This window comes from Hyaena hyaena, unplaced genomic scaffold (genome assembly GCF_003009895.1).
Source record: "Hyaena hyaena isolate Hyena2069 unplaced genomic scaffold, ASM300989v1 scaffold_655, whole genome shotgun sequence".
In the NCBI taxonomy this organism is placed as follows: Eukaryota; Metazoa; Chordata; class Mammalia; order Carnivora; family Hyaenidae; genus Hyaena; species Hyaena hyaena.
Window position 1 is genome coordinate 310,221 of NW_024081289.1, and position 25,897 is coordinate 336,117.

The 25,897-nt window shown below is 45.6% G+C and overlaps 1 protein-coding gene across 1 annotated transcript in view; it reads left to right on the forward strand.

Annotated features, from left to right (window-relative positions):
• Positions 1 to 24,749, forward strand: part of TIMELESS (timeless circadian regulator) — a 29,330-nt gene extending 4,581 nt beyond the window's left edge. Inside the window, exons 2-29 of the mRNA XM_039216891.1 lie at positions 8,776 to 8,936; positions 9,084 to 9,237; positions 9,819 to 9,933; positions 10,029 to 10,091; positions 10,629 to 10,730; positions 10,904 to 11,059; positions 11,302 to 11,435; positions 11,630 to 11,717; positions 13,086 to 13,262; positions 13,637 to 13,854; positions 14,101 to 14,204; positions 14,349 to 14,518; positions 15,834 to 15,968; positions 16,070 to 16,221; positions 17,807 to 17,904; positions 18,231 to 18,351; positions 18,460 to 18,661; positions 18,932 to 19,077; positions 20,156 to 20,241; positions 20,328 to 20,442; positions 20,530 to 20,612; positions 20,842 to 20,984; positions 21,523 to 21,700; positions 21,783 to 21,851; positions 21,975 to 22,093; positions 23,503 to 23,722; positions 23,847 to 23,951; positions 24,083 to 24,749. Coding sequence (XP_039072822.1) covers positions 8,840 to 8,936; positions 9,084 to 9,237; positions 9,819 to 9,933; positions 10,029 to 10,091; positions 10,629 to 10,730; positions 10,904 to 11,059; positions 11,302 to 11,435; positions 11,630 to 11,717; positions 13,086 to 13,262; positions 13,637 to 13,854; positions 14,101 to 14,204; positions 14,349 to 14,518; positions 15,834 to 15,968; positions 16,070 to 16,221; positions 17,807 to 17,904; positions 18,231 to 18,351; positions 18,460 to 18,661; positions 18,932 to 19,077; positions 20,156 to 20,241; positions 20,328 to 20,442; positions 20,530 to 20,612; positions 20,842 to 20,984; positions 21,523 to 21,700; positions 21,783 to 21,851; positions 21,975 to 22,093; positions 23,503 to 23,722; positions 23,847 to 23,951; positions 24,083 to 24,156 — 3,624 coding nt within the window. The 5' untranslated portion in view covers positions 8,776 to 8,839 and the 3' untranslated portion in view covers positions 24,157 to 24,749. The remainder of the gene's footprint in view (positions 1 to 8,775; positions 8,937 to 9,083; positions 9,238 to 9,818; positions 9,934 to 10,028; positions 10,092 to 10,628; positions 10,731 to 10,903; positions 11,060 to 11,301; positions 11,436 to 11,629; positions 11,718 to 13,085; positions 13,263 to 13,636; positions 13,855 to 14,100; positions 14,205 to 14,348; positions 14,519 to 15,833; positions 15,969 to 16,069; positions 16,222 to 17,806; positions 17,905 to 18,230; positions 18,352 to 18,459; positions 18,662 to 18,931; positions 19,078 to 20,155; positions 20,242 to 20,327; positions 20,443 to 20,529; positions 20,613 to 20,841; positions 20,985 to 21,522; positions 21,701 to 21,782; positions 21,852 to 21,974; positions 22,094 to 23,502; positions 23,723 to 23,846; positions 23,952 to 24,082) is intronic.
• The last annotated feature ends 1,148 nt before the right edge of the window (positions 24,750 to 25,897 follow it).

Here is a 25,897-nt window from a genome sequence, read left to right on the forward strand (position 1 = left end):
GACCTGAACTAAATGGAATTACTAGAAAAATAACATGAAAAAAACGTACAGAATGTAGACTTCTAAAAATTATTAGATTCAACAAACAGTAACTCTCACCTGCTGTATGATGTTCTAAGTGTGGATGCTTTGTGTCTGTACTATGTGCAGACTGCTAACAGTGTGTGGACCAGCAGTGGTCTGCGTGCCATGCTTCGAGTAGCACTGCTTTCCATGCATGATCTCATTCAAACTTCCCCGTTTATTTTCTTCCTATACTGACAAGGAAACTGAGGTTTAGGTTAAGCCACATACCCAAGATTGCCAATTTAGTACTGGACAGAACTAGGATCCAAATGCCGAAAGTCATTCTGTTCATACTAGTGATTCTCAAAGCTGGTTCTTAGAGTTGGTTTGGGGCAGAATTTTTGTTTGGTTTTATTTTGTTTTCAAGAATGTGAGTTCATTTTCTAATTTCAATAGCAAGTGTATTTAATATTTTATCCTTTGTTTTATTTGGTTCTTGCATTTTGAGGCCTACAAGTATTAATTTCAGAGGAATATTGCTTCATGTGAACCACTTGGTACTTAGTTGAGTGGGGAAAGTAACTAACATCCCTATAAATGTCTAGGTCTGCTGGGTGTAAGATGTTTGACAAAGTTCCCGGCTGTCTGTGATAAAATGTGAAAGTAAAATAGAATGTTTTTTCATAAATTCAAGTTTATAAAATTTAATGGACTGTACTTTGTCCTGAGATTTTATTTGTAGTTTTTTTTGAAATGTTTTGTTTTATTCATTTGAGAGAGACCGAGAGAGCGCGTGCATATGCACTCACACATTGGGGAGGGGCACAGAGAGAGAGAACCCAGAGCAGGCTCATGCTGTTGGCACAGAGGCCAACGTGGGACTTGATCATGACCTTGAGATCATGGCCTGAGCCAAAATCAAGAGTGGGACACTTAACCTACTGAGCCACCCAGGTGCCCCCTTAGTTTTTTTGTTTTTATTTTTGTTTTGTGTGTGTGTGTGTGTGTGTGTGTTCTGGTTTTGGGTTTTTTGGGGTTCTTTTTTTTTTTTTTTGGTGTTTAAATAGTCAAAATAGAATATATAGTAATTGTGTGGGATTTTTTTTGTAAACAGCTTTATTAAGATATAATTTAAAAATTCACCCTTTTAAAGTGTATAGTTCACAGAGCTGGACAACCATTACCACTATCTAACATTAGGATATTTTCATCACCACCAAAAGAAACTCTGTACGTACCTACTAGCAGTACTACACCTCTCCTTCTCCCATATCACTAATCTAGTTTGTGTCTGTATGGATTTGCCTATCCTGGACATTTCATATAAATGGAAACATACGGTATGTAACCTTTTGTGTTTGGCTTCTTTCACTGAAAATAATGTTTTCAAGTTTCATCCATATTGGAGCATATGTCAGTACTTCCTTCCTTTTTATTGTCAAATATTCCATTGTATAGATATGCCGCTTTTTTATCTCTTCAACAGTTGATGGACATTTGTGTTTTTTCCCACATTGTGACTATTATAAATAATGTTGCTATGAACATTCATGTAGAAGTTTTCGTGAGGCCGTACTTTTTGTTTCTCTCAGATAAATATCTAAGAGTGGAATTGCTGGGTCTTATGATGACTCTGTGTTTAACATTTTGAGGAATTGCCTATTTTCCACAGCAGCTGACCCATTTATAATCAGCAATAGGTGAGGGGTGGGGGGTGTGTTCCTAAGTATCCTTAAGTTACAAAATTTAAAGTTGACAACCTTATGTTAGTCTCCCTAAATTAAAAAAATAAAAAAATAAAGATCTATCTATGAAATCCAGAAGTTTGGAGACCATTGCATTTCACAAAGCAAACCGAAACACTCCAGAAATCTATCCAGGAGTTTATTATTGAAAAAAAAAAGAGAGAATTTCCTTCTTTTCTATTGGTTCTTTAGCAAGCCAGAATGGTGCTGGCTTTCTGGTTTGTCTCTGTTGTGAGTGAAAGAGGCAGCATGGGGGAAGTTGTTTTCAAAGCAGAAAATTCAGGAAGTATAATAAAGTGCTCTGATTAGAACAGAAAAATTACAGGCTTGTGTTGTTTATTTCTTCTGTCCCATGCTTGGAAATCGTATGTGTGGCCTCTCCTTTTCCCTCTTTGCAGGAGGAATGGATATAGTGAAGGTTACTCTCGTGAAGCCCCACTCTCTTGTCTGTGCATCTGGATTAACCTTTCATGTTCACAGAAACACAAGAGTTTGGGCTGCTTCAAAACTCATTTACTGTGATAAACAAAACAAAACAAAACAAAACAAAACGCAAAGATGAAAGGCTGCAGAAAGAGGCCAGAGGAAACTTTGGGAGAAGACATCAGGTTCCTGCATCTCCGTGGGTGGAAACCGTGAATGGACAATAATTCTCAGTCAGCCAGCCCAGCTGCCCCCATTCCTTCTGAAGAACTGTTGGAAGGAGACCTTTGGGAGGAAAGAGAGATGGGAGGGAAAACCTGGAAGTACAGCATTAGCTACCTTTGCTGTTTTTATTGAAAAGTACCATTTTACCACAATTATTAAAAACAATGAATACCTTTATGTATTTTTTCTTTTTAATTTTTTAAAAATCATTATTTTGGTGCAAAAAGGTGACTATTAAAGCACAGGGACAGGACCCATGGGCAGGAAGGGCTGCCTACATTTTTTAAAATTTTATTAAAATTAAAATTTTTGAGAGAAAGAGTGCAAGAGCACGAGTGGGGTAGGGACAGAGAAAGAGGGATACAGAGGATCCAAACTCGGCTCTGTGCTGACGGCAGAGAGCCTGATGTGGGGCTTGAACTCACAAACTGGGAGATCGTGACCTGAGCCAAAGTCAGATGCTTAACCGACTGAGCCACCCAGGTGCCCCAGAATACCTTTATTTATTTAGTTATTTTTAATTTCTTTATTTGAGAGAGTGCACATGCAAGTGGGGGAAGGGCAGAGAGAGAGAGAGGAGAGAATCTCAAGCAAGCTCTGCACTGTCTTCACAGAGCTTGATGCAGGGCTCAGTCTCATGAACCTCGAGATCATGACCTGAGCCAAAATCAGGAGTCCAGTGCTTAACTGATCAAGCCACTCAGGTGTCCCTGAATATATTTATTTATTTAATTTATTTTTTAATGTGTATTTTTGAGAGAGCAAGTAGGGGAAGGGCAGAGAGAGACGGAAACACAGAATCTGAAGCAGGCTCCAGGCTCCGAGCTGTCAGCACAGAGCTTGATGTGGGGCTCGAACCCACGAACTGTGAGATCATGACCTGAACTGTAGCCAGATGCTTAACTGAGCCACCCAGGTGCCTCCAGATCATTCACATTTTTATGTGGTTGTTATTGTGAACATTCTACTTTATGTGCCTTTTTAAAAATAGAAGCCTTTGAATTTTATCTTTATTTATTTTAAACACCCATTTTTAAAATGTTCATTTTTTAATCCATTTTTTAAATGTTTATTCATTTTTGAGAGAGAGAGTGCATGTGCGTGTATGTGCGTGCCTGTAGGGGAGGGACAGAGAGAGGGGGACAGAGGATCTTAAGCAAGCTGTGGGTTGACAGCAGAGAGCCAGATGCGGGGCTCAAATTCACAATCCAAAAGATCATGACCTGGGGCACCTATGTGGCACAGTCAGATGAGTGTCCAACTTTGGCTCAGGTCATGATCTCTCAGTTTGTGGGTTCAAGCCCTGCGTTGGGCTCTGTGCTGACAGCTCAGAGCCTGGAGCCTGCTTCAGATTCCATGTTTGTCTCTTTCTACCCTTTCCCTGATTGCACTCGGTCTCTCGCTTTCTCAAAAGTAAATAAACATTAAAAAAATTTTTTAGGGGCACTTGGGTGGCTCAGTCGGTTAAGCGTCCGACTTCGGCTCAGGGCACGATCTCACGGTTCGTGGGTTTGAGCCCCGAGTTGGGCTCTGTGCTGACAGCCAGCTGAGAGCCTGGAGCCTGTTTCAGATTCTGTATCCCCCTCTCTCTCTGAGCCTCCCCTGCTCATGCTGTTTTTCTCTCTCTCAGAAATAAATAAAACATTAAAAATTAAAAAAAAAATTTTTAATGAAAAAAGAAAGATCATGACCTGAGCTGAAATTGGAAGCTTAAATGATTGAGCCATCCAGGTGCCCCTAAGCTTTTGAATTTTAGTGCGCAGTTGTTGTTGTTTTTTTAACATATGTATCCATTTTGAGAGAGAGAGAGCAGGGAAGAGGCAGAGTGAGGGGGGGGGAGAGAGAGAATCCCAAGCAGGGCCCAAACCCACGAACTGCAATACCATGACTTGAGCCAAAACTAAGAGCCAGATATGCTCAACCAACTAAGACACCCAGGTGCCCTGCAGTTAGTTTTTATATGATATATTGTTTATTAACATTCGAAAGTTTTCCTAGCTGTTCCCAGACTTGGGATATCTGGCTTGTCTCCAAGACTTTGCCATTTAAGATAACTCATAAACATCTTACTTAAGTATATATTCTCTGAGGCTCTGTTTCTTTATCTATAAAATAGAAAATAATTGTACTTATCACTTAGGACTATTGTGAGGGTCAGGGCACCTGGGTGGCTCAGTCAGTTAAGTGTCCGACTTCGGCTCAGGTCATGATCTCACGGTTCTTGGGTTTGAGCCCCACGTTGGGCTCTGTGCTGACAGCTAGCTCAGAGCCTGGAGCCTTTTTCAGATTCTGTGTCTCCTTCTCTCTCTGACCCTCCCCTGCTCATGCTCTCTCTCTCTCTCAGAAATAAATAAAACATTTTAAAAAAATAAAAAAAGGGACTGTTGTGAGGGTCAAAGTGAAATTAAAGCTATAAAAGCATTATATTAACTAGAATGTACTAGGAAGAGGTTTTGTTTTTATATCAATGATTACTTCTCTTTTTTCAATTGTTGGGTTATAATCTCCAAAATGAGCTCATTGGTTCAAAGGTTATAACCCATGATAATCTGTTAATTCAAAATTAATTTATTCAGAGGCATCTGGATGGCTCAGTTGGTAGAGCATGTGACTCTTGATAAGGACTTGTTTTTGTACTTTAAGAGAAAGGACATAGCTGAGTTACTACTTTTTGTATATGTGTGTTAAGCTTTTTCTTTTATGAAACATTGGTGTTAATAGACGTTAGTGGGATTTTTTAAAAGTGTGTTTTTATTTTTAATGTTGCTATTTTTAATATCCTTACCAGTCATGATGGCTTCTCCAGTTTGAGAAGATATATAGTGGTACATGAAATCACAAAGCATGAAAATCGCTGATTTTTATTTTAACTTTGTATTATCCATCGGAGTTTACAACGTGCTGTGATGTAACTTAACTGGATTTTCACAATACAATAACTAGATAATGGAAGTGGGGTAGGTATCTGTCAGTTCAGGACCTCTGGGGAGCAGACACTGAGATGGAATTAGGAGTGTCTGTGCTAGATCAAGTGGGGAGCAAAGTTGGGGGCAGCGAGAGTCTCAGCTGAGCGAGTGAGAAACTCAGAAGCAAAGATTGCCTAATAGAGGAGTCCTTGTTGGACGGAAATGGCTGGGCCCCAGGACCCCTGTGCTTATCATTAGCTGGGGGTCTGCCTGGGAACAATAGGACTGAGGTGGATCCTGGAGGAGCTGTCAGCCAGCTCCATTCTTTTCAGCTGAATGACAATCTTTTCCCTCCCCTCCCCTCCCCTCCCCGCCCCTCCCCTCCCCGGAGCCCCAACAGAGCCTGAGCCAAAATCAAGAGTTGGATGCTTAACCAGCTGAGCCACCCAGGCGCCCTCATGAGCTCTCCCTTGAAGAAAAATCTCTGAAAAGACCTCTCCATGGCTGCCACAGCATCCTTTCTGTGACTGACCGATTTGGTGAAGAATAGAGAGGGAGGCAATGAAGCTAGGACTCTGATCCCTCCTTCTGACCCTTGTACTCTTCTTTGTGTTCAGTAGAAACGAACTCTATGAAAGAAATTGAGTGCATTCAGAAATGCATAGGACAATGTTTAGTAGAGGAGAGTAAGACAATTGTAAGTAGTCTGGGAGGGGAAGATGAGACCAGACTGAGTGAGTAGCTTCTAGTTAAATGAATGAAAACTGTAAGTTTTCTGTTCCTGGCTAATTTTTTAAGTGTGTTCCACAGCTGAAACACCTGTGAGAGCTTTTATTCCAGTTCTAGTGAATAGGCCCAAGATTGCCAGCTTGCCTGGTGACCTGAAAGCTTTATAATAGGTCAACCTGACCCATTTCTTCCTCTGCTTTGCCTGTGTCTTTCTGGTTTTGTCAAAAATGCAGGGGATTAGAATCTGAAGTCCTGGGTCTCTTACATAAGGTCTTCCTTGTCACCTCTGCAAGGACTGCTCCTTTCCTGTGTCCTTTCCCCTCCCCCATCTTAGTTTGGTTGCCAGCTAACAGTCAGGTAACAGGTAGCTGTTACCACCTCTGCTAATTTTGCTTGTCAGGTAAAGTGATGTGTTGAAAGCAGATGTTTGAATACTCTGCTGGGCCAATTTTACAAATAATGAATCTTTACATAGAATTGGTCTACAATGGAGGAGGCAAGATATAGGGGAAAGGGAGCTGGGACTGTATGAGGTTATCTTTCTTAGAGCCTCGCAGACGTGGCTTTGTCTCTCCTGTTAGAAGACTTTATCATTTCACACTTTTTAGTGCCAGAGTGTGATGCTGTGCCCTATTTTGAAGAGTATATGCCAGTTTATCATCTTTATAGACTGTTCTATTGTCAGCTTCCTAAGCTGCCACTTGGAGAGAGCAGATGGGGAAGCCCTTCAGTCTGGGTGTGTGTGCGTGTGTTGCTCATTGGTAAGCACACCAATGATCTGTCTGAAAAAGCTGGATAGGGTGCCTGGGTGGCTCAGTCATTTAAGCGTCCAACTCTTTTATTTATTTTTTTTCATAAAAAAATTTTATGATTTATTTATTTTTGAGACAGAGAGAGACAGAGCATGAGTGGGAGAGGGGCAGAGAGAGAGAGAGGGAGACACAGAATCTGAAACAGGCTCCAGGCTCTTAGCTGTCCCCACAGAACCTGACGCAGGGCTTGAACCCACAAACTGCGAGATCATGACCTGAGCTGAAGTTGGACATTTAACTGACTGAGCCACCCAAGCGCCCTAAGCGTCTGACTCTTGATCTCAGCTCAGGTCTGGATCTAAGAGTTGTGAGTTAGAACCCCACATTGGGCTCCACGTGGAGCCTACTTTAAAAAAAAAAAAAAAAAAAAAAANAAAAAAAAAAAAAAAAAAAAAAAAAAAAAGCTGGCTGTATCTAAGGAGAGAATCAGAGATCTCACATACCATACCTACCACACTGGAGCCCTGGTCTCAGGAGTCTTCAGGTCCCCTGAGAAAGGGCATTTAAGATAAATCTCCCTTTAGACTTTCTAGTCGATCATTCAGTGAATATTTTACAGGCTCACTCTTGCTGGGCTGAGCTTTCAGAAAGTAGATTAGGACTAGGTGTGTGTGTTGGGCGATAGAGGATAGCAGGTAGCCTGGAGAAGTAGACCAATTACATAAATGCAAGGAGATAACATCAGCCATTAAACCTTAGTCCCTTGGATACTTCCCATTTTCTTTGGGGGAACAGGGGTGGAGTTGGGCTAGGGGTAGGTCTGAAACAGGGAAAGGTCTTTTTAGAGGAGGCAACCAAGGGCTGAGAGCAGTGTAGTGTAGCTGCGTGTGCTGGAGGGGGACAAGATTGACGGGTATTCCCAGTTTTCCACAGGTTAAAAGGTTAGTGAATGCAATGTGTTTGTGTGTGTCTGTGTTATCAGTGTCAGGTTCTGAAACATCTGAGATTCTGAATCTCTGCCTACTTGATTATCTGATGAGGGTTTAGGGATTTTAATCAAAAGGAACATGCTTTAGAAAGGGAAGATAGTTCTTCTTGAGAGTGATGGGGAGTTTAACCAGTTCCTCGTTAAATCTTTTCCTTACCCATTCTGTTAGACACTAGCTTTTACTAAGATTACCAAAATTTAAGAGTTATATTGGAAAGGAGAGTGAAGGAACTTTCTCTATGCATCTCCAGTGTCTTAAATGCTTCAGGGCTCTTAGAAGTGGTAGATCCTAGGTCAAATCACTGTATGGTCAAAGCTGGGTTTCTTAACCCTTGTGGTACATAGAGCTGTAACAGCGTGTGTGGAAGGGCTATGGGAGGTGGAGGTGGCCTTAAAGGAGAGGGAAGCTCATCCCCCCCTTCTCTAAAAGGCTACAGAGCTCTCTGAGGCTGAAAGTCTCAGTGATGACTTTGTCTAACCAACCTTTCTTTCTGTGTATTATCTTGACTCCGAAACAGACAAGTTTCCGTAGTGTCAGATCTAAGTTAGAGTAGGGGACAGGTACTTAATTCTTAGGCTTGGAGCCTCCTTGTTTTTTGTTTTTGTTTTTGTTGTTCAATGTTTATTTATTTTTGAGAGAGAGAGAGAACACACGAACAGGGGAAGGGGGCAGAGAGAGAGGAGGTTCTGAAGCCATGTCAGCTCTGACAGCAGATAGCTCCATGTTGGGCCTCAAACTCAGGAACCATGAGATCATGACCTGATCTGAAGTCAGAGCTTAACTGACTGAGCCACCCAGGCACCCCACCTCCTTGGTTTTGATTAGATAGAAGCCTCAGTTTAAGCTTTTCCTGGAGCTAAGATTAGCACTTTGGGTTCTGACAAAAGTGAAGCATTTGAGGACCTTGTTCAGAATACTCTGAGCGTTAGGGTCCTGTTCTGTTCCCCTCTCCCTTTCAGGGAGAGAACCCTAGATTTGGTTTCCTTCTCTGTCTCTGCAGGCCTCATCATTTCTGTGTCCTGCCTCCACCTACCTTATATCTCTCGTGGCTGGTCCACTGGTGTATGGACTTGAACATGATGAATTGTGAACTTCTAGCCACATGTAGTGCCCTTGGGTACTTAGAGGGAGACACTTACCACAAAGAACCAGATTGCTTAGGTGAGTACCCTTTTGAGGAAACAGGTATAAAACTTGCTTGAATCGAGGAGGTCTGTAGAATTTCTCAAGTCCTGGGTAAGAATAGCACAGGGGCCAAGATGGAGGTTCTTCCAGGGTTTCTTGTAAGTGTTTATTCTGTCACTGAAGAGAGTGTGAAGGATTTGATCCGCTACTTGAGGCATGAGGACGACACTCGTGATGTGCGGCAACAGTTGGGGGCAGCCCAGATCCTGCAGAGTGACCTTCTACCCATTCTGACCCAACACCGTCAGGACAAGCCTCTCTTCGATGCTGTTATCAGGTTGGTTCCCCAGCTTTTTAACTTTTACCATGCACCAGCCCTTGGTGTTTGAGCTGATAGGTTTTGGTGTTTTTCTGTTTTTGCTTTTGTTTTTTAAGTTTTATTAATTTTGGGGAGAGAGACAGAGAGAGTGAGTGGGGGAGGGGCAGAGAGAGAGATTGAGAGAGAGAGAGAATCCCAGGCTGGCTCTGCACTTGTCAGCACAGAGCCCGACACGGGTCTTAAACCCACAAACCACAATCATGACTCGAGCCAAAACCAAGAGTTGAATGCTTAATTGACTGAGCCACCCAGGTGCCCCTGTTTTTTTATTTTTTTTAACGTTTATTCATTTTTGAGAGACAGAGACAGAGTGTGAGTGGTGGAGGGAGACACAGAATTGGAAGCAGGCTCCAGGCTCTGAGCTGTCAGAACAGAGCCCGACATGGGGCTCGAACTCACAGATTGCGAGATCAAGACCTGAGCTGAAGTCAGACGTTTAACCGACTGAGCTACCTAGGCGCCCCGTGAACTGCTAGATTTTGGTGTTTGACCCGGGTGGGGAAACGTAACAACATCTCCCTCTTTCCTTGTTTCCCCAGGCTGATGGTGAACTTGACACAACCAGCCTTGCTCTGTTTTGGCAGTGTGCCCAAAGAACCTAGCTTCCGTCACCATTTTCTGCAGGTGCTAGCTTACTTGCAAGCCTACAAAGAGGTGAGTTTTTCCTTTAGAGTCCCTGGGGCCGAAGTTGGGGGTGGTAGGGAAGGGAAGAATGGGTGCCACTTAACATCCATTCCCCTATCTTACAGGCCTTTGCCAGTGAGAAGGCTTTTGGAGTCCTCAGTGAAACTTTGTATGAGCTGCTACAGCTGGTGAGTGGGTCTCCACCTTCCAGGATCCCAGGGGACTGTTAGTACCTGCCTGCACTTCCTCTGGGCAGAGTGCCAGGCTGGGCATTGTCAGGACAGCAGAGTTTGGAGATACGGCCCCAGTCCTTGAAGATGCATAGAGCCATCCATTGTCTCAGGCTACCTCCGGAGTGCTTGAACCTTTCCTTCCATTTTTTTTTTCACCTTTTTTTTACATGTTTATTTTTGAGGGAGAGAGAGACAGATTTGTGAGCAGGGGAGGGGCAGAGAGAGAGGGAGACATAGAATCTGAAGCAGGCTCTAGGCTCTGAGTTGTCAGCACACAGCCTGATGCAGGGCTTGAAATCCAGGGCCCAAAGTCATGAACTACAAGATTATGACTTGAGCCGAAGTCAGACGCTTAACCAACTGAGCCATCCAGGTGCTCCTCTTTTCTTCCTTCTTAATCCTGGTTCTCCTCTCGGCCTATGTCCTCCAGTCTGGGTAGATGCCGCCTGCCTTCCACAGGGAGTGTCTTCCTCTATCTGTCCTTCTGACTAGGGCTGGGAGGAACGGCAGGAGGAAGACAACTTGCTGATTGAACGGATCCTGCTGCTGGTCAGAAATATTCTCCATGTTCCAGCCGACCTTGATCAGGAGAAGGTGAGAGGTTGTCTGCTTACTTATGCTTGGTTAGGTTGAGCTGCCCTTTCTAGCTTCTCTGCCCTCTGACAGGTCAGGGGGCACCTTGGTCCAGCAGTGAGTTGGAGAACCTGAAGGCAGGGCAGTGGAACTGAATGACCTCTCTTCCCTCCCTTATCACACTCACTGCTCAGAGGATTGATGATGACGCCAGTGTCCATGACCAGCTTCTCTGGGCAATTCACCTCAGTGGCCTGGATGACCTGCTTCTCTTTCTGGCCAGCTCACCTGCTGAGCAACAGTGGAGCCTGCATGTGCTAGAGATCGTCTCCCTTATGTTTCGTGACCAGGTGAGCACCTGGCCTGTTTCCCTAGTCCCTTCACCCATGTACTTTTCTGCTATATAGCCAGCGTCACTCTTGTAATAATGGCTGAATTATCTGGTGGCAGGTGGGAAACAGTGTAGCCTTGTCTTGAATAGGGGGTACCTTCAACAGTCCTATTTCATTCACCTTTTCTATCCTTGCAAGGACTGAACCTAGACTAAGGAATGACAGTCCTTCTTACTCTTTCCTCCTTGTTCCAAATCTAGAACCCTGAACAGCTGGCGGGAGTAGGACAGGGACGCTTAGCTAAGGAGCGGAACACAGATGTGGCAGAACTAGAGGCGTTGCGCCAGCGAGAGATGGCAGAAAAGAAGACTCGAGCCCTTCAGCGAAGCAACAGGTGAGAGGCGGGATCTGCCTTCTCACGTTCCCATCCCATCAGTATGGAATGCCAAGGCCCGAGGCTAAGATAGTGGTGACCAGATAACACTTTCCAATTACAACAGGGTCTGATGTGCTGATGAAAGAGAATGGGGATAAAGCTTCCAGAGAATTGAGGAATCACTCTGGACTTTTTTTTTTTTTTAACTGCAGACATTCTCGATTTGGGGGCTCCTACATTGTCCAGGGGTTGAAATCCATTGGGGAGAGGGACCTCATCTTTCATAAAGGTCTCCACAACGTGAGTATGCTCCCATCTGGGGTGGGAATATTGTGGAGCTAAGGTTACCTAAGAAAGATAAGCAAGCAGGACACCTGACTGGCTCAGTCGGTGGATCATGTGACTCTTGATCTCAGGGTTGTGAGTTCAAACCCCATGTTGAGGATAGGGATTACTTAAAAATAAAATCATAAGGAACAAAACAAAAAAAAAAAGGTTAGCAAGCATCTCTGGAAGTAAAGGGTCTCTGTTCCTACACTTAGAAAGTTGGAGACCGTAGGAGAGGCACCTGGGTGGCTCATTCGGAGTCGGTTGAGCGTCCAACTCTTGATTTTGGCTCAGGTCATGATCTCACAGTTGATGGGTTTGAGCCCCATGTTGGGCTCGGTGCTCATAGTGCTGAATCTGCTTGGGATCATCTCCCTTTCTCTCTCTGCCCCTCCTCTGCTCATGCTGTGTCTCTCTTCCTCTCTCAAAAATAAATAAACTTTAAAAAAAAGAATACTCTTTCTTTTTTTTTAATTTTTTAATGTTTATTTTTGAGAGAGTGTGAATGGAGGGAGGGGAAGAGAGAGAGGGAGACACAAAATCTAAAGCAGGCTCCAGGTGGTCAGCACAGAGCCTGAGTAGGGCTCAAACCCACAAACTGTGAGATCATGACCTGAGCCAGAGTCAGACACTTAACCAACTGAGTCACCCAGGAGGCCCAAAAGAATACTCTTTAAAATAAAAAATTTTAGGGGCGCCTGGGTGGCTCAGTTGGTTAAGTGTCCGACTTCGGCTCGGGTCGTGATCTCACGGTTCGTGGCTTTGAGCCCCGCATCAGGCTCTGTGCTGACAGCTCAGAGCCTACAGCCTGCTTCGGATTCTCTCTTCCCCTCCCCAACCGTGCTCTGTCTCTCTCTGTCTCTCAAAAATGAATTAACATTAAAAAAATTTTTTAATAAAAATTTATTTTATTATTACTTTTTAATGTTTTACTTATTTCTGAGAGAGAAACAGCATGAGTAGGGGAGGGTCAGAGAGAGAGGGAGGTACAGAATCTGAAACCGCTCCAGTCTCTGAGATAACTGTCAGCACAGAGCCTGACGTGGGGCTCGAACCCACGAACTATGAGATCACGACCTGACCCAAAGTTGAACGCTTAACCGACTGAGCCACTCAGGCGGCCCTAAAATAAAAAATTTTTAAAAAATAATAAGTTGGAGGCTACAGGAGAAATAGAGCCTCTGGCATTATTGTCTTTACCTATATCTTCACTTTGTACCAGAGGGAGAGAACCTTCTAAGAGTTTCCTCTGAGAATATGGTTGCACTAGAGATGTGGAAAGAGCTACAGGGGGAGCGTAGTAGTGAGGAGTAATTCTGATCCCCCATTGTACACTCTCAGCTCCAAAACTACAGTTCAGATTTGGGAAAGCAGCCCCGAAGGGTGCCTAAACGTCGTCAGGCTGCCCAGGAGTTGTCCATTCAGCGCCGCTCTGCCCTCAATGTGAGACTCTTCCTCAGAGACTTCTGCTCTGAGTTCCTGGAGAACTGTTATAACCGGCTTATGGGCTCAGTGAAGGTGAGAACCTAAGAAGGATGGGATAGGGAGGTGATGGGACTAGTGGTGGGTAAGAAAGGCAACTGGGGAGGAGCCTGTGGAAGGCTGAGGACTATGGGAGGGTATGGACTAGAAGTTGGGCAAGGTATAGGGCACCCGTGAGAGATAGTGAGGAATTTGAGAAGGTGTGGGCCAATTGGGACAGTTTTATGAAGGCTGAGAGAAATTGCCCTAGAGGAAGGGAGAGGAATGTGGAGAGACCTGAGGAGAACAAGAGAGGGTGGAAATTCCTGTCCTAGAATATTGTTATAGTGGTGTCCAGGGTCTGTCCCATTGTCCTAGGACAGGGAGAAAGCTCTGGGGTCACAGGGTGGTCTTTTTCTCCTCGACATTAGGATCACCTGTTGCGGGAGAAGGCTCAGCAGCATGATGAGACCTACTACATGTGGGCCTTGGCTTTCTTCATGGCCTTCAACCGAGCTGCCTCCTTCCGGCCAGGCCTGGTTTCTGAGACCCTCAGTGTCCGTACCTTCCACTTCATTGAGCAGAACCTCACCAACTACTATGAGATGATGCTGACGGACCGCAAGGAAGCTGCCTCCTGGGCACGTCGGTGAGTGGGATGAGAACTGGGGTCAAAGTGGGCATCTTGCCAGGCTGGGAATCTGAGTGCCTAAATTCTAGGTGGTACTTTCTTTCCTGTTTTGGAATTAAGGTGGTAAGGCTGGGGAGCAAGGACTGCCTGGGTCATTCTGTTTTTGATGGGCACCATTTTTGGGGAAGGTTTAGAGGTGGTACTGTTTCCCTGAGCCAGTTTCCTAAGTTGTCCTCCATTTCTCCTCTTTCCCTCATCTCACAGGATGCACCTGGCACTGAAGGCCTATCAGGAGCTGCTGGCCACAGTGAATGAGATGGACATGTCCCCAGATGAGGCTGTGAGGGAGAGCAGCCGCATCATCAAGAGTGAGGCCCTGGCCTGGTCTCTGGCTCTGGCCTTTCCTATCTCTTGACCACAATCTCACTCTTTCCAGTCCCAACTTCATCCATCTCTCCCTTTCCTCAATTTCCAGACCAATCCATCCATTCCTTTCTCTTCCCCATTCCTAGACAACATTTTCTATGTGATGGAGTACCGAGAGCTGTTCCTAGCACTCTTTCGCAAGTTTGATGAGAGATGTCAGCCACGCTCTTTCCTTCGTGACCTGGTAGAAACCACTCACCTCTTCCTCAAGATGTTGGAGCGGTTCTGTCGGAGCCGTGGGAACCTGGTGGTGCAGGTACTGGGCAGCCCTGGGATGTGGACAGTGTGGAAAGAGCCATGAGGGAAGGGCAGAGGACGGGGAACTATCTCCTTATATTTCTGCAGCTTAAGCTGACCTGTTAGAACTTCTCTGAACTAAGGAGGGCAAAGGGTTTGTTGGTGTTGCTGATGTGAGTCTACTATAGTTTCCTTTTTTCTGTTACATTTATTTTCAGTGTAACATAAATATCTTAAATCATTCACAAAGCATTTATTAAATACCTACTATATGCTAAGCACATAAATTGTGGGAATTCACAATTTTAGAGTTTAGTAATTATGCTGTGATCCTTCTTGGTTATACTTCAGAAGCATTGTAGTGAGATGGAAAGAGCCCTAAATTAAAAGCCAGAAGGTTTGGAATCTCATCCTATATTAGTTACTGTTAGAATAACTCAAGCTATTCATATGAGTCCCCAGATCCCTATACATGAGATTGTAATATGAGCCTGAAATGAAATAAAAGATTAAAGACGTGTGAGAACATGTTGCGGTGGGGCAGAGAGAGGGAGAAAAAGAGAATCCCAAGCAAGTTCCACACGTCAGCATAGAGCCTGACTCGGCGCTCGAACTCCTAAAAGGTGAGATCATGAGCTGAGCCAAAATCAAGAGTTGGATGCTTAACTGACTGAGCCACTCAGGTGCCCCTTTTTTGGGTAGAATTTTTTTTTCATGTTTTATTTACTTCTGAGAGAGAGTGAGAGACAGCGTAAGCGGGGAGGGTCAGAGAGAGAGGGAGACCCAGAATCTGAAACAGGCTCCAGGCTCTGAGCTAGCTGTCAGCACAGATCCCGATGTGGGGCTCAAACCCACGAACCATGATATCATGACCTGAGCCAAAGTCAGACACTTAACCGACTGAGCCACCCAGGTGCCCCAAGAGTATCTTATTCTCATAGCAAATCTGTTCATTTTATAGATTTTTGCTTAAGATCTAACTGCTTTTGGGAAATCTCTGATCCCAAGAAATAAGTTAAGGACTGTTCCTAAGTTTTGCCATGGCACTTTGTGCTCAGCCATATTCTATGTCTTATCTATACTGTAATATAATTTACCTATCTACTCACCTGTTTCAAGACTCCAATAGATTGTATGCTCCTCGAGGGAAAGGAAATACACTGCTCACCGTTGCATCCCTTTTGCTTATGAATAGCACACAGTGGTCACTTGTCACTTGAGTGGTCACTCATTATTAATTCAGAACTCTAGGGAATGAATTAATGGAGAAGACATTGATGGGAAAAAATCCGTTTAGCTTTCCTGTCATCCGAACAATGATTCTTTCTCCATAGAACAAACGGAAGAAGAGAAAGAAGAAGAAGAAGGTCCTAGATCAGCCTGTTGCTTCTGATAATGTCTCCTATAGTGCAGGGGAGTTAGAAGCTATGTGGCCATCCCTGGCTGAGCAGCTACAGTGCAGTGCCCAGGTAGGTAGTTGCAGAAACCCTATCTTTCTTGAGGGTAGTGCACTGGTAGGCTGTCTGGGTTTTCCTCCTCCGTTTCCATAGCCTTAATCTAACCTCTCTAGGATCCTGAGCTCAGTTTGGACTCCATGGTTCCCTTTGATGCGGCCTCAGAGGTGCCGGTGGAAGAGCAACGGGCAGAAGCCATGGTGCGGATCCAAGACTGTCTTCTGGCTGGCCAGGCCCCACAGGCCCTAACCCTCCTTAGGTCTGCCCGGTAAGGACCTTGCCCAACCATTCGCCTAGATTCAGCTCCTGGACTTTTGGGGGCAGGAGGAGGCTTTCACTGTGGTACAAGATTCTTTGCCTTCAATTGAGAGAAGTCCCATCAGAAGTATGGGGGCTCTGCACTGAGCACTGAGTCCTGGGGAGTTTGGATTGGCTTTGTGGGGGTTTTGTTGTTCGTTTGTTTTTAAATGTTATTTATTTACTTTTGAGAGAGACAGAGAGTGAGCAGGGGAGGGGCAGAGAGAGAGGGAGACAGAGAATCCCAAGCAGGTTCCACATCGTCAGAATCCGAATGGGGCTCATACCTACAAACCTTGAGATCATGACCTGAGCCAAAATTAAGAGTCTGATGCTTAACTGACACCTAGGCCCCCCTGCTGTTTGTTTTTATTTTATTTTTGAGAAATATCAGTGGAGCACCTGGGTAGCTCAGTCGATTAAACGTCTGACTTAGGCTCAGGTAATGATTGCACGGTTCGCGGGTTCGAGCTCCACGTCGGGCTCTGTGCTGACAGCTCAGAGCCTGGAGCCTGTTTCGGATTCTGTGTCTCCCTCTCTCTCTGCCCCTCCCCTGCTCACGCTCTGTCTCTGTCTGTCTCAAAAATAAAAATAAACATTAAAAAAAAATATATCAGAAAGCACAGTTAATTGGGGGCAAAATATAGATAATTCTACTGGCTAAAGATAATCATCATTAACATTTTGATGAGTAATCTTCCAGGTTTTTTGTCTTCTGTGTTGTATATAGACCAATACAACTTCTTCTATAAAAATGAAATATTGTATATGCTGTTTTATAGTATTTACTTAATATATCATGAAGATTTCTTATGAGATATATAGTCACAATTGCTAACGGCATCGTGAAATGTGTATTTGTTCAACCAAATGTCAGACATTTAGATTGTTTATATGGTGATATTCATTACAATGTGGCTTATTTTTTAATTTTATTTATTTACTTTTTTTTGAGAGAGAGCGAGAGAGTGTGTAAGTGGGGGAGGGGCAGAGAGAGAGGGAGACACAGAATCTGAAGCAGGCTTCAGGCTCTGAGCTGTCAGCATAGAGCCTGATGCAGGGCTCAAACCCACAAACTGTAAGATCGTGACCTGAGCCGGTCGGAGGCTTACCCGACTGAGCCACCCAGGTGCCTCTCATTGCAGTGTGCCTTATGAGGGAAAATTTCCCCAGAGTCTTTCATCTTTGAGGTAACGATATACATTCTCTTTCTGGCTGGCAAATGAGAGAGAAGTCTAAAAATTCCTTCTCTTACTTAAAATTATAACTCATATTCTCTCTGGTTAGTCTTTTTGGGGCACCTTGGTGGCTCAGTCAGTTAAGTGTCTGACTTCAGCTCAGGTCATGATCTCACGGTTCGTGGGTTCGAGCCCCACCTCGGGCTCTGTGCTGACAGCTAGCTCAGAGCCTGGAGCCTGTTTCAGATTCTGGGTCTCTCTCTCTCTCTGATCCTCCCCTACTCACACTGTCTCTCTCTCTTTCTCTCTCAGAAATAAATAAAACATTAAAAATAAATAAATAAATAAATAAAGTCTTTTTTTCTCTCTGGGGTTCAGGGAGGTGTGGCCAGAGGGAGATGTGTTTGGCTCTCAAGACATTTCTGCAGAGGAAGAGATCCAGCTGCTGAAACAGATCCTCTGTGCCCCACTTCCCCGTGAGTCTCCAGTTCCTTCACATCTCTCTCCTTCCAGCTCTTTTCTAGAACCAGCATCACAGAGATCCAATAATCCTCAGTCTTCCTTTTTTTTTTTTAAGTTTATTTATTCATTTTGAGAGAGACAGAGAGCAAGTGGCAGGGGGTCGGAGGGGGGACAGAGAAAGAATCCCAGGCAGGCTCTGCACTGTCAGAGGTGACAGTGCAGAGCCCAACGCGAGGCTCAAACCCACAAAACGGGAGATCATGATTTGAGCCAAAACCAAGAGTCAGATGCTTAACTGACTGAGCCACCCAGGCACCCCTAATTCACACTCTTTCTATAGGGCAGCAGGGGCCAGAGGAACAAGGGGCAGAGGAAGAAGAGGAAGAGGAGGAGGAGGAGGAAGAACTGCAAGCAGTCCAGGTGTCAGAAAAAGAATTTAATTTTCTGGACTACCTGAAACGGTGCGGGCTGAGGAAACTGAGTTGGTCCCAGGGTGGCGATTATAGAGCTGGGAGGGCAAGCAGTGTCTTTCTCATGCTGACAACCCCTTTGTCCCTGTGTTGATGCAGTTTTGCAAGCTCAACTGTCGTGCGAGCCTATGTGCTGCTGCTGAGGAGCTACCGACAGAACAGTGCCCACACTAACCACTGCATTGTCAAGATGCTGCACCGGCTGGCCCATGACCTCAAAATGGAAGCCCTCCTCTTCCAGCTCTCCCTCTTCTGCCTCTTCAACCGTCTGCTTAGTGACCCAGCTGCCGGGGCCTATAAAGTGAGGGCATACCAAGGAACAAGGATGGAGAAGCGTAGGGGAGTCCGGGGGTAACGAAGGGTAGTCTGCAGGAGATAAAGGATGTTGAGTGATGTCAAGGGCTGAGAGAGATCCTGAGGAAGTAGGTAGGCAGGTGGAGGGAGCTGGAGGGGGAGGCTAGGAGAGTCTCAGTGAGGAGAGGCAGCTGGGAATAGGGAGAGAAAAAATACCTGGAGGGCCTGGTTAGGCCAGTTAGGCCAGAGGTTTCACAGAAGCCTCCTTCTCTCACAGGAGCTAGTGACTTTTGCCAAGTACATCCTGGGCAAGTTCTTTGCATTGGCTGCAGTCAACCAAAAAGCCTTTATGGAGCTGCTGTTCTGGAAGAATACAGCTGTGGTTCGAGAGATGGCCGAGGGCTATGGCTGTCTGGATGCTGGGTGAGCTGTACTATGGGAAAGGATGGGCAGTAGTAGCAGGTGACACAATCACAGAGTGTCAGAGGCAGAAGAGCTTGCAGATCAGGTAGCCTGACTTTCTTCCCCTTTCATAGGTGAGAAAATAAGCCCCCAAGGTGAAATGCTTTCCCTGAGATCAACCAAGAGAGAATGTGGGGCTGGAGCCTGTCTCCTGTCTATTCTAGTTTCCTTCCTTCACCAGCCTTCGTGGGTGGTGGTCACTTGGCAGTGGGGTGGCCATTATCCCTTTTCCCAAATATGCCCTGTCCCAAAATGTGGTGGGAAACCATAAGGATTCATGGAAATGTTCACCCTCTTTCCCTGCAGCTCAGCTCCTCTCCTTTCCTTGTAATCTGCTCAGCCTCTGCAGTGGCAGCTTCCGTAAGCCCAACCCGGAAAATCTCTTCATTTGACTTTTGGGTTCATACGTGGAAGGAGAATGAGGGAAAGGAAGCATACCTTAGGCCTCTGCTAGTGGCTCTTCTGGGTTACCTGTGTTTCCCTTCTTGTTCCTTTTAGAGCTGACCAGAGAGGGCCTTTGGTCTCCTCTCTTGGAGCCAACATCCTACCTACTCCCTTTCTCCTTTTCCCATTTGTCAATTGAAATTTTTTAGGTTTATTTATTTATTTATTTATTTATTTTTAATGTTTTATTTATTTCTGAGAGAGAGAGAGCATGAGCAGGGGAAGGTCAGAGAGAGAAGGAGATACAGAACCGGAAGCAGGCTCCAGGCTCTGAGCTAGCTGTCAGCACAGAGCCCGATGCAGGGCTTGAACCTGCAAACTGTGTGATCATGACCTGAGCTGAAGTTGGATGCTTAACCGACTGAGCCACCCAGGTGCCCCAGTTTATTTATTTTGAGAGAGAGTGTGTGCGTGGGAAGGGCAGAGAGAGTGGAAGAGAGAGAGAGAGAGAATCCCATGTAGGCTTTGCACTGATTTGGGGAGCCTGATTCGGGGCTCAAACTCAGGAATGCATGAGATCACTACTTGAGCCAAAATCAAGTATCTGACGCTTAACTAATTGAGCCACTCAGGCATGCCTCCTTTCCCCATTTAGATCTTCCAGTCGCAGACCCCCTATGTGGAGCCCAGAGGAGGAATCCCAGCTTCAGGAACTGTACCTGGCCCATAAGGATGTGGAAGGTATGAGTCCTTGACACCTGAAGATTTAGGAATCTGGCAGCCTGAGCTCCAAGACCCCTCTTTACTACCTTACTCCTCCACGTTAGGTCAGGATTTAGTAGACACCATCTTGGCACACCTGAAGACCCCTCGGACACGCAAGCAGGTCATCCATCATCTGGTACGGCTGGGACTGGCTGACAGTGTCAAGGACTTCCAAAGGTAGAGTCACATGTTCTGGTGGGAATTGAGATCAGATGTCCTCGGTTTCCTCCCTGGGCCCCCTCTTCCCCTGACGTCTCCTTGCAGGAAAGGAACCCATATAGTACTCTGGACAGAAGATCAGGAGCTGGAGCTGCAGCGGCTTTTTGAGGAGTTCCAGGACTCAGATGGTAAGTGGAAGCTCAGGGAACCTTTGAGATGAGAGAGCCAACCTGGCCATTTCTTCCCCCTGCCTCCTGTTCCCAAGGAAGGCTTATCCCATCCCTTCTTTCCACCTAACTATACTTGTGGTGTCATTTGTGAGGGAATCAACTTAGCTTCTTTCCAAAGACCTCTGCTTTCTTTCACTACTCCCTTTCCCCTGTTGCTCTAGGGTACTTATACTTTCCCTCTTTGTAGATGTGCTAGGTCATATCATGAAGAATATCACAGCCAAACGCTCACGGGCCCGAATAGTGGATAAGCTGCTGGCTCTGGGGCTGGTGGCCGAACGGCGGGAGCTATATAAGAAACGCCGGAAGAAGCTGGCGCCCTCGAGCTTGGTAACAGTCTTTCCCTGGCTCTGCAGGCCGGGCCCACTCCCCCTGAAGTGCTCCTCAGAGGTAGCTCACCCGAATTCTTCCCACCTTAAGCTCTTCTGGCCAGGTGTCCTCCCCACCCCTTGCCCCACCAGTTTCCAGGGGTGGTCAAGAACCAGAGGACTTCACTCAGTTCTTCATCTTGTTTCCTTTTTTCATTTCCCATGCCCTCTGAATTTTATTTTATTTTATTTTTTTTTTTAATTTAACATTTATTTCTTCTTAAATAGTTTATTTCAAGTTGGTTTCCATATAACACCCAGTGCTCATCCCAACAAGTTCCTCCTCCCAACAAGTAACATTTATTTATTTTTGAGGGACAGGATGTGAGCAGGGGAGGGACAGAGTCACAGAATCTGAAACAGGCTCCAGGCTCTGAGCTGTCAGCACAGAGCCCGATGCGGGGCTCGAACCCACGAACCGTGAGATCATGACCTGAGCCAAAGTTGGTCGCTTAACCGACTGAGCCACCCAGGCGCCCCCCATGCCCTCTGAATTTTAGCCTAATGAAGAGGAGCCCCTGAAAGATTTTTGCCAGGAAGATCTGGAAGAAGAGGAAAACCTGCCAGAGGAAGAGAGTGAAGAGGATGAGGAGAAAGAGGAGGACTCAGAAGCAGAGCAAGCCCAGGAAAGCTCAGTGCTTTCAACTGAAAACCTTGGGCAAAGCCTGTATCAGGAAGGTGAGGACTTGGGCTGGGAGAGATGTCTCAGGTGGAAGGGTTGGTAGTATGAGCCAATTCTAAGTTTCCCTCCTTCCCTTAGGCTTTTCTTCTCCCCTTCTGTGGCTCCAGACCTGCCTGATTCGAGTAGCAGAAGATCGAGAAGAGGATGGTGAGTAGATAAATGATGGTTTTCGGGGCTGGGGTACTGGAGGCTGCTGGTGACCTGGCCGTGGGAAGGGACCACCAGTTCTTACTTCAAAACCTCACCACGTGACTACTGACCCTATCCTAGGCTGCTCACAGCCAGTGCCTTTGGTGCCTCTGACAGAAGAAAATGAGGAAGCAATGGAAAATGAACAGTTTCAACGGCTGTTGCGCAAGCTAGGGGTTCGGCCTCCTTCCTCTGGGCAGGTAAATACACCAGTTAGAGAATCAGCCTGCCGTATTCCTGTTATTTTAAAATACATACATCTTTTCCTCATTGCAGTTACCATCTCTGACCTCATTTCCTCTTAGCTCTGACCAAGACTCCTGCAGCAGCCTTCCTGTTCATCTTCTCTAATCTCCCCTTTCCCTAGTCCATCTTCCATACTGTCCTGAGTTTCCTTCCTCCCTTTGTCCCTCCCTCCCTTCTTTTTTTCTTTTTTTTTTAAATTTTATTAAGTAGGCTCCATGTCTAGTGTAGAGCGCAGTGTGGGGCTCAAACCTGCAACCCTGAGATCAGGACCTGAGCTGAGATGGAGTTGGACACTTAACCACCTGAGCCACCTAGGCACCCCACGAGTTATCTTTCTAAAGTAGAATTTTGATTGTATTACTCTCCTGTCCATTACTTCCCTGTCTCTCCAGGAGAGATTATATTCTCCTGAACCAGCCAACTGGATGGTTCCTCACTGTTGGCAGGACAGAGTCCTCAGCCTCTGAGTGGCATGCCTGGCCTTGGCCAGCCTTTGCAGCCTCATGGCCATGCCACCCACACACCTGTGTTTTACCATCCTCCTTGTGGACTATTTTCTATCCTCCAGAGAGGAGGCTTCTCATATCTCCACACAGTTGATCGTGCCAGTCCCTCTATTGGATGGCTCCAGGCACACGTACAAGGTGACACTCACACATTACCCATCTTCCTGATGACCCTCCACTTGACCTTCCAGAGTCTGTTCAGTTCTCACCTCCTCAGAAAAGCAGTCCCTACCACTCCTTCAACCTCTAGAGCAAAAGTGGTAACTTTGGTAGCTAGGATTTACTCATTCCCTTGAGGTAGCCCCTATCCTGTGAGATTATAGTATGTTGGTTCTTTCTCCTGTTAGATTGTGGGTTCCTAAAAGCAGGGATCATATCTGATTCATCTTTACATCCTCAGTATCCATTCATTCATTTATTTTATTATTTTTTTTAAAAAAATTAATGTTTAATTTTGAGAGAGAGAGAGAAAGAGAGATGAGCAGGAAGAGAGAGAGAGAGAAGAGAAGGAGACATGGAATCTGAAGTAGGCTCCAGGCTCTGAGCTGTCAGCCCAGAGCCCGATGCGGGGCTTTAACCCATGAACCATGAGGTCATGACCTGAGCTGAAGTCAGACACTCAACCGACTGAGCTACCCAGACTCATTCATTCATTTAGCAACTGAATTTACTGGGAACTTTGTGATATGTGAGGCCTGTACTAGACATTGTGCATATATTAGATAAATAAGCAATAAGTAGAATTTACAACCCTTGTAGATCTTTACCAATGTGGGATCAATGAATGATATCAAGATCTGGTGAACTAGTCTGCTCCTTTCCTACTCTTTTCATTTTCAACTTGTTTGCTCCTGTAGGAAACCTTCTGGAGGATTCCAGCCAAGCTGAGTCCTTCCCAGCTCCGGAGGATAGCAGCTTCTTTGAGTCAACCAGAGGAGGAACAGAAACTTCAGCCAGGACTAGAACCTAAAGTCCCTGGAGATCAAGGTCCTGAGGAGCAGGAGGAACAGAGAGCAGAAGCCCTGAGGGCTCTCCTGGTAGCTCGGAAAAAGAAAGCTGGGCTGTTGTCCCCAGACGGTAAGACCACTTACCTATTGGGTACTTACTGTGGGCTAGCCATGTTGATCTAGAGGGCTGATAGGGTATTTTGAGAAGATGAGGGCACAGTTCCCTAATTCCATGCCTCTCATGGTCATTTCAGGGGAAGGGGCGTCTGGTGAGAAAGAACAGCTGCACATGGTACCCAGGAAGCGACAACTGCTGGACAGCGATGAGGAGCAGGAGGAGGATGAAGGCAGGATCAAAGGTAGGGATTCTGACAGGAACCTGCTTTTTCTTCTGAAAAAGAAGATCAACTTGAAGATCAACACTACTGTCCTTCTTTCCCCATAACATATTTAGTTTCTCTCTCTCTTCTCACCTCTGTCATTCCCATAGCACCAGAGTCCAGAGCTCCAGGAATCCAAAAGAAGAAACGGTTTCAAATTGAGGATGAAGATGAGAACGACTGAAGAGCCAGAAGCTTTGGGGTAGAGGTAGACCATTTTTAGGTAGTGAATTTAAGTCAGAGTTCATAAGCAGGACCCAGAAACTCCTCTTACTAGATAGAAGCAGTAGAGTTCTGGGTTTCCCCATGGATTTGGGGTCCAGGAAGTTCTGGCAACAGTGTCGGACAACTCTGCAGTCACTTCTTGCATTTCCCAATTTTAGCAGGATGCCTCCGTAGCTCTCTGGAGACTTACTCTTCTTCTAGAATCTGTTTCTTTGGGTTAGTAGCACCCCTTAGAAAACTGGAGGAGTGAATCAGATATAGAAGGCACCTTGGCTCCTGTTTGGCTTTCTGCCAGAGGTGGGTCACAGCACCAGATGGGGAGCTTTATGACATGATGGCGGGAGGTGGGGGGTGTTGCACCATTTTTAAAAGGCACCAGATGCTCCCATCCTCATTTTCTTTCCTGTGATCACTCCGTAGACACTAGACTGAACCTAATTCCTGCAGTTGAGGTAGGATTGGGATGCAGTACTCTCCAGATGATTAACGTATTTGTTTTGTATTTGGTATTACATTAAATGTGTAAAATTAAAAGTTGCCATGTTGGTGTGATGTGCCAATCTGTCTAAGTCCCCCAGTCTTCCACCTGGAAGAAGAGCTTTTAACTCTTAGGGTTAAAAGGGACAATCACCCTTTTCTCCTGCTTTCCCTACAGAAGACATGAAAACATTCTCACCTCAAGATCCTTTGTCTAGGATAAATATTCGGGGTAACAAAGGTGTACAGCAGGAAGAAGCAGGAGCCACAGGGAGCAAGAGCCAGTGTTCCAGCATGGAGCAGAGTGGAGGGAAAAGTCTGGGCAAGAGAGAGACAGATAAATGTCATGTCTTTCCCTATTCTTGGAAACCACCAGCTTTCTGGCTCCCTGTGTTCCTAGCTAATGTGGGGTGAAGGAGAGATTCCAAAAATAGCTGTTGAGATCAGGGAGAGCCCTATGTAAAGGATGCATTGGATTGTCTTGTTCCTTCAACTTGGTTTTTTCCCTCCCACAGCCTCTAAAGATAGGAGTGAAGCTATTTAGGGGTAACTGAAGCTTCCAAGGGCTAAGATGCTTCCTAGTTTGGACTGGTCTTAGTGTATCTTTTTCCCAAGCCTTTCCCTACTTCCCAACCTGAGCACTTCAGCAAGGCTGTTTCTGCTTCTTTGCTGTGTCTTGCTGTCCCCACTGGCTGTCTTTCCAAGAAATGCCCCCCAAAGGGGCCCTGAACTTCCAGGCTTCTTTGAAACTTCCAGCCTCGGGGCGCCTGGGTGGCTCAGTCAGTTAAGCGTCTGACTTCGGCTAAGGTCAGGATCTCACGGTTCGTGGGTTCGAGCCCCATGTCAGGCTCTGTGCTGACAGCTCAGAGCCTGGAGCCTGCTTTGGATTCTGTGTCTCCCTCTCTCTCTGACCCTCCCCTGCTCACACGGTCTCTCTCTCTCTCAAAAAAAAAAAAAAAAAAGAAAGAAAGAAAGAAACTTCCAGCCCCAATTTCTTCTACTGGTTTTTCTTATCAAGTATAGACCATTTGCTGTGATTGGGCACAAAAGTATTGCTATCCTTTTCCATTTATTTACCCTATAGTTTTGAAATTTTTAAATGAAAACAGGAATAAAAAGTTATTTTTACATATTTGAGTCATAGCCCTCTGATTCTCACTCTAGGTCTCCCTGGATCTCTGTGTTGAACTAGAGAGGGGGTATGGGAGAGAGAGGTAGATACT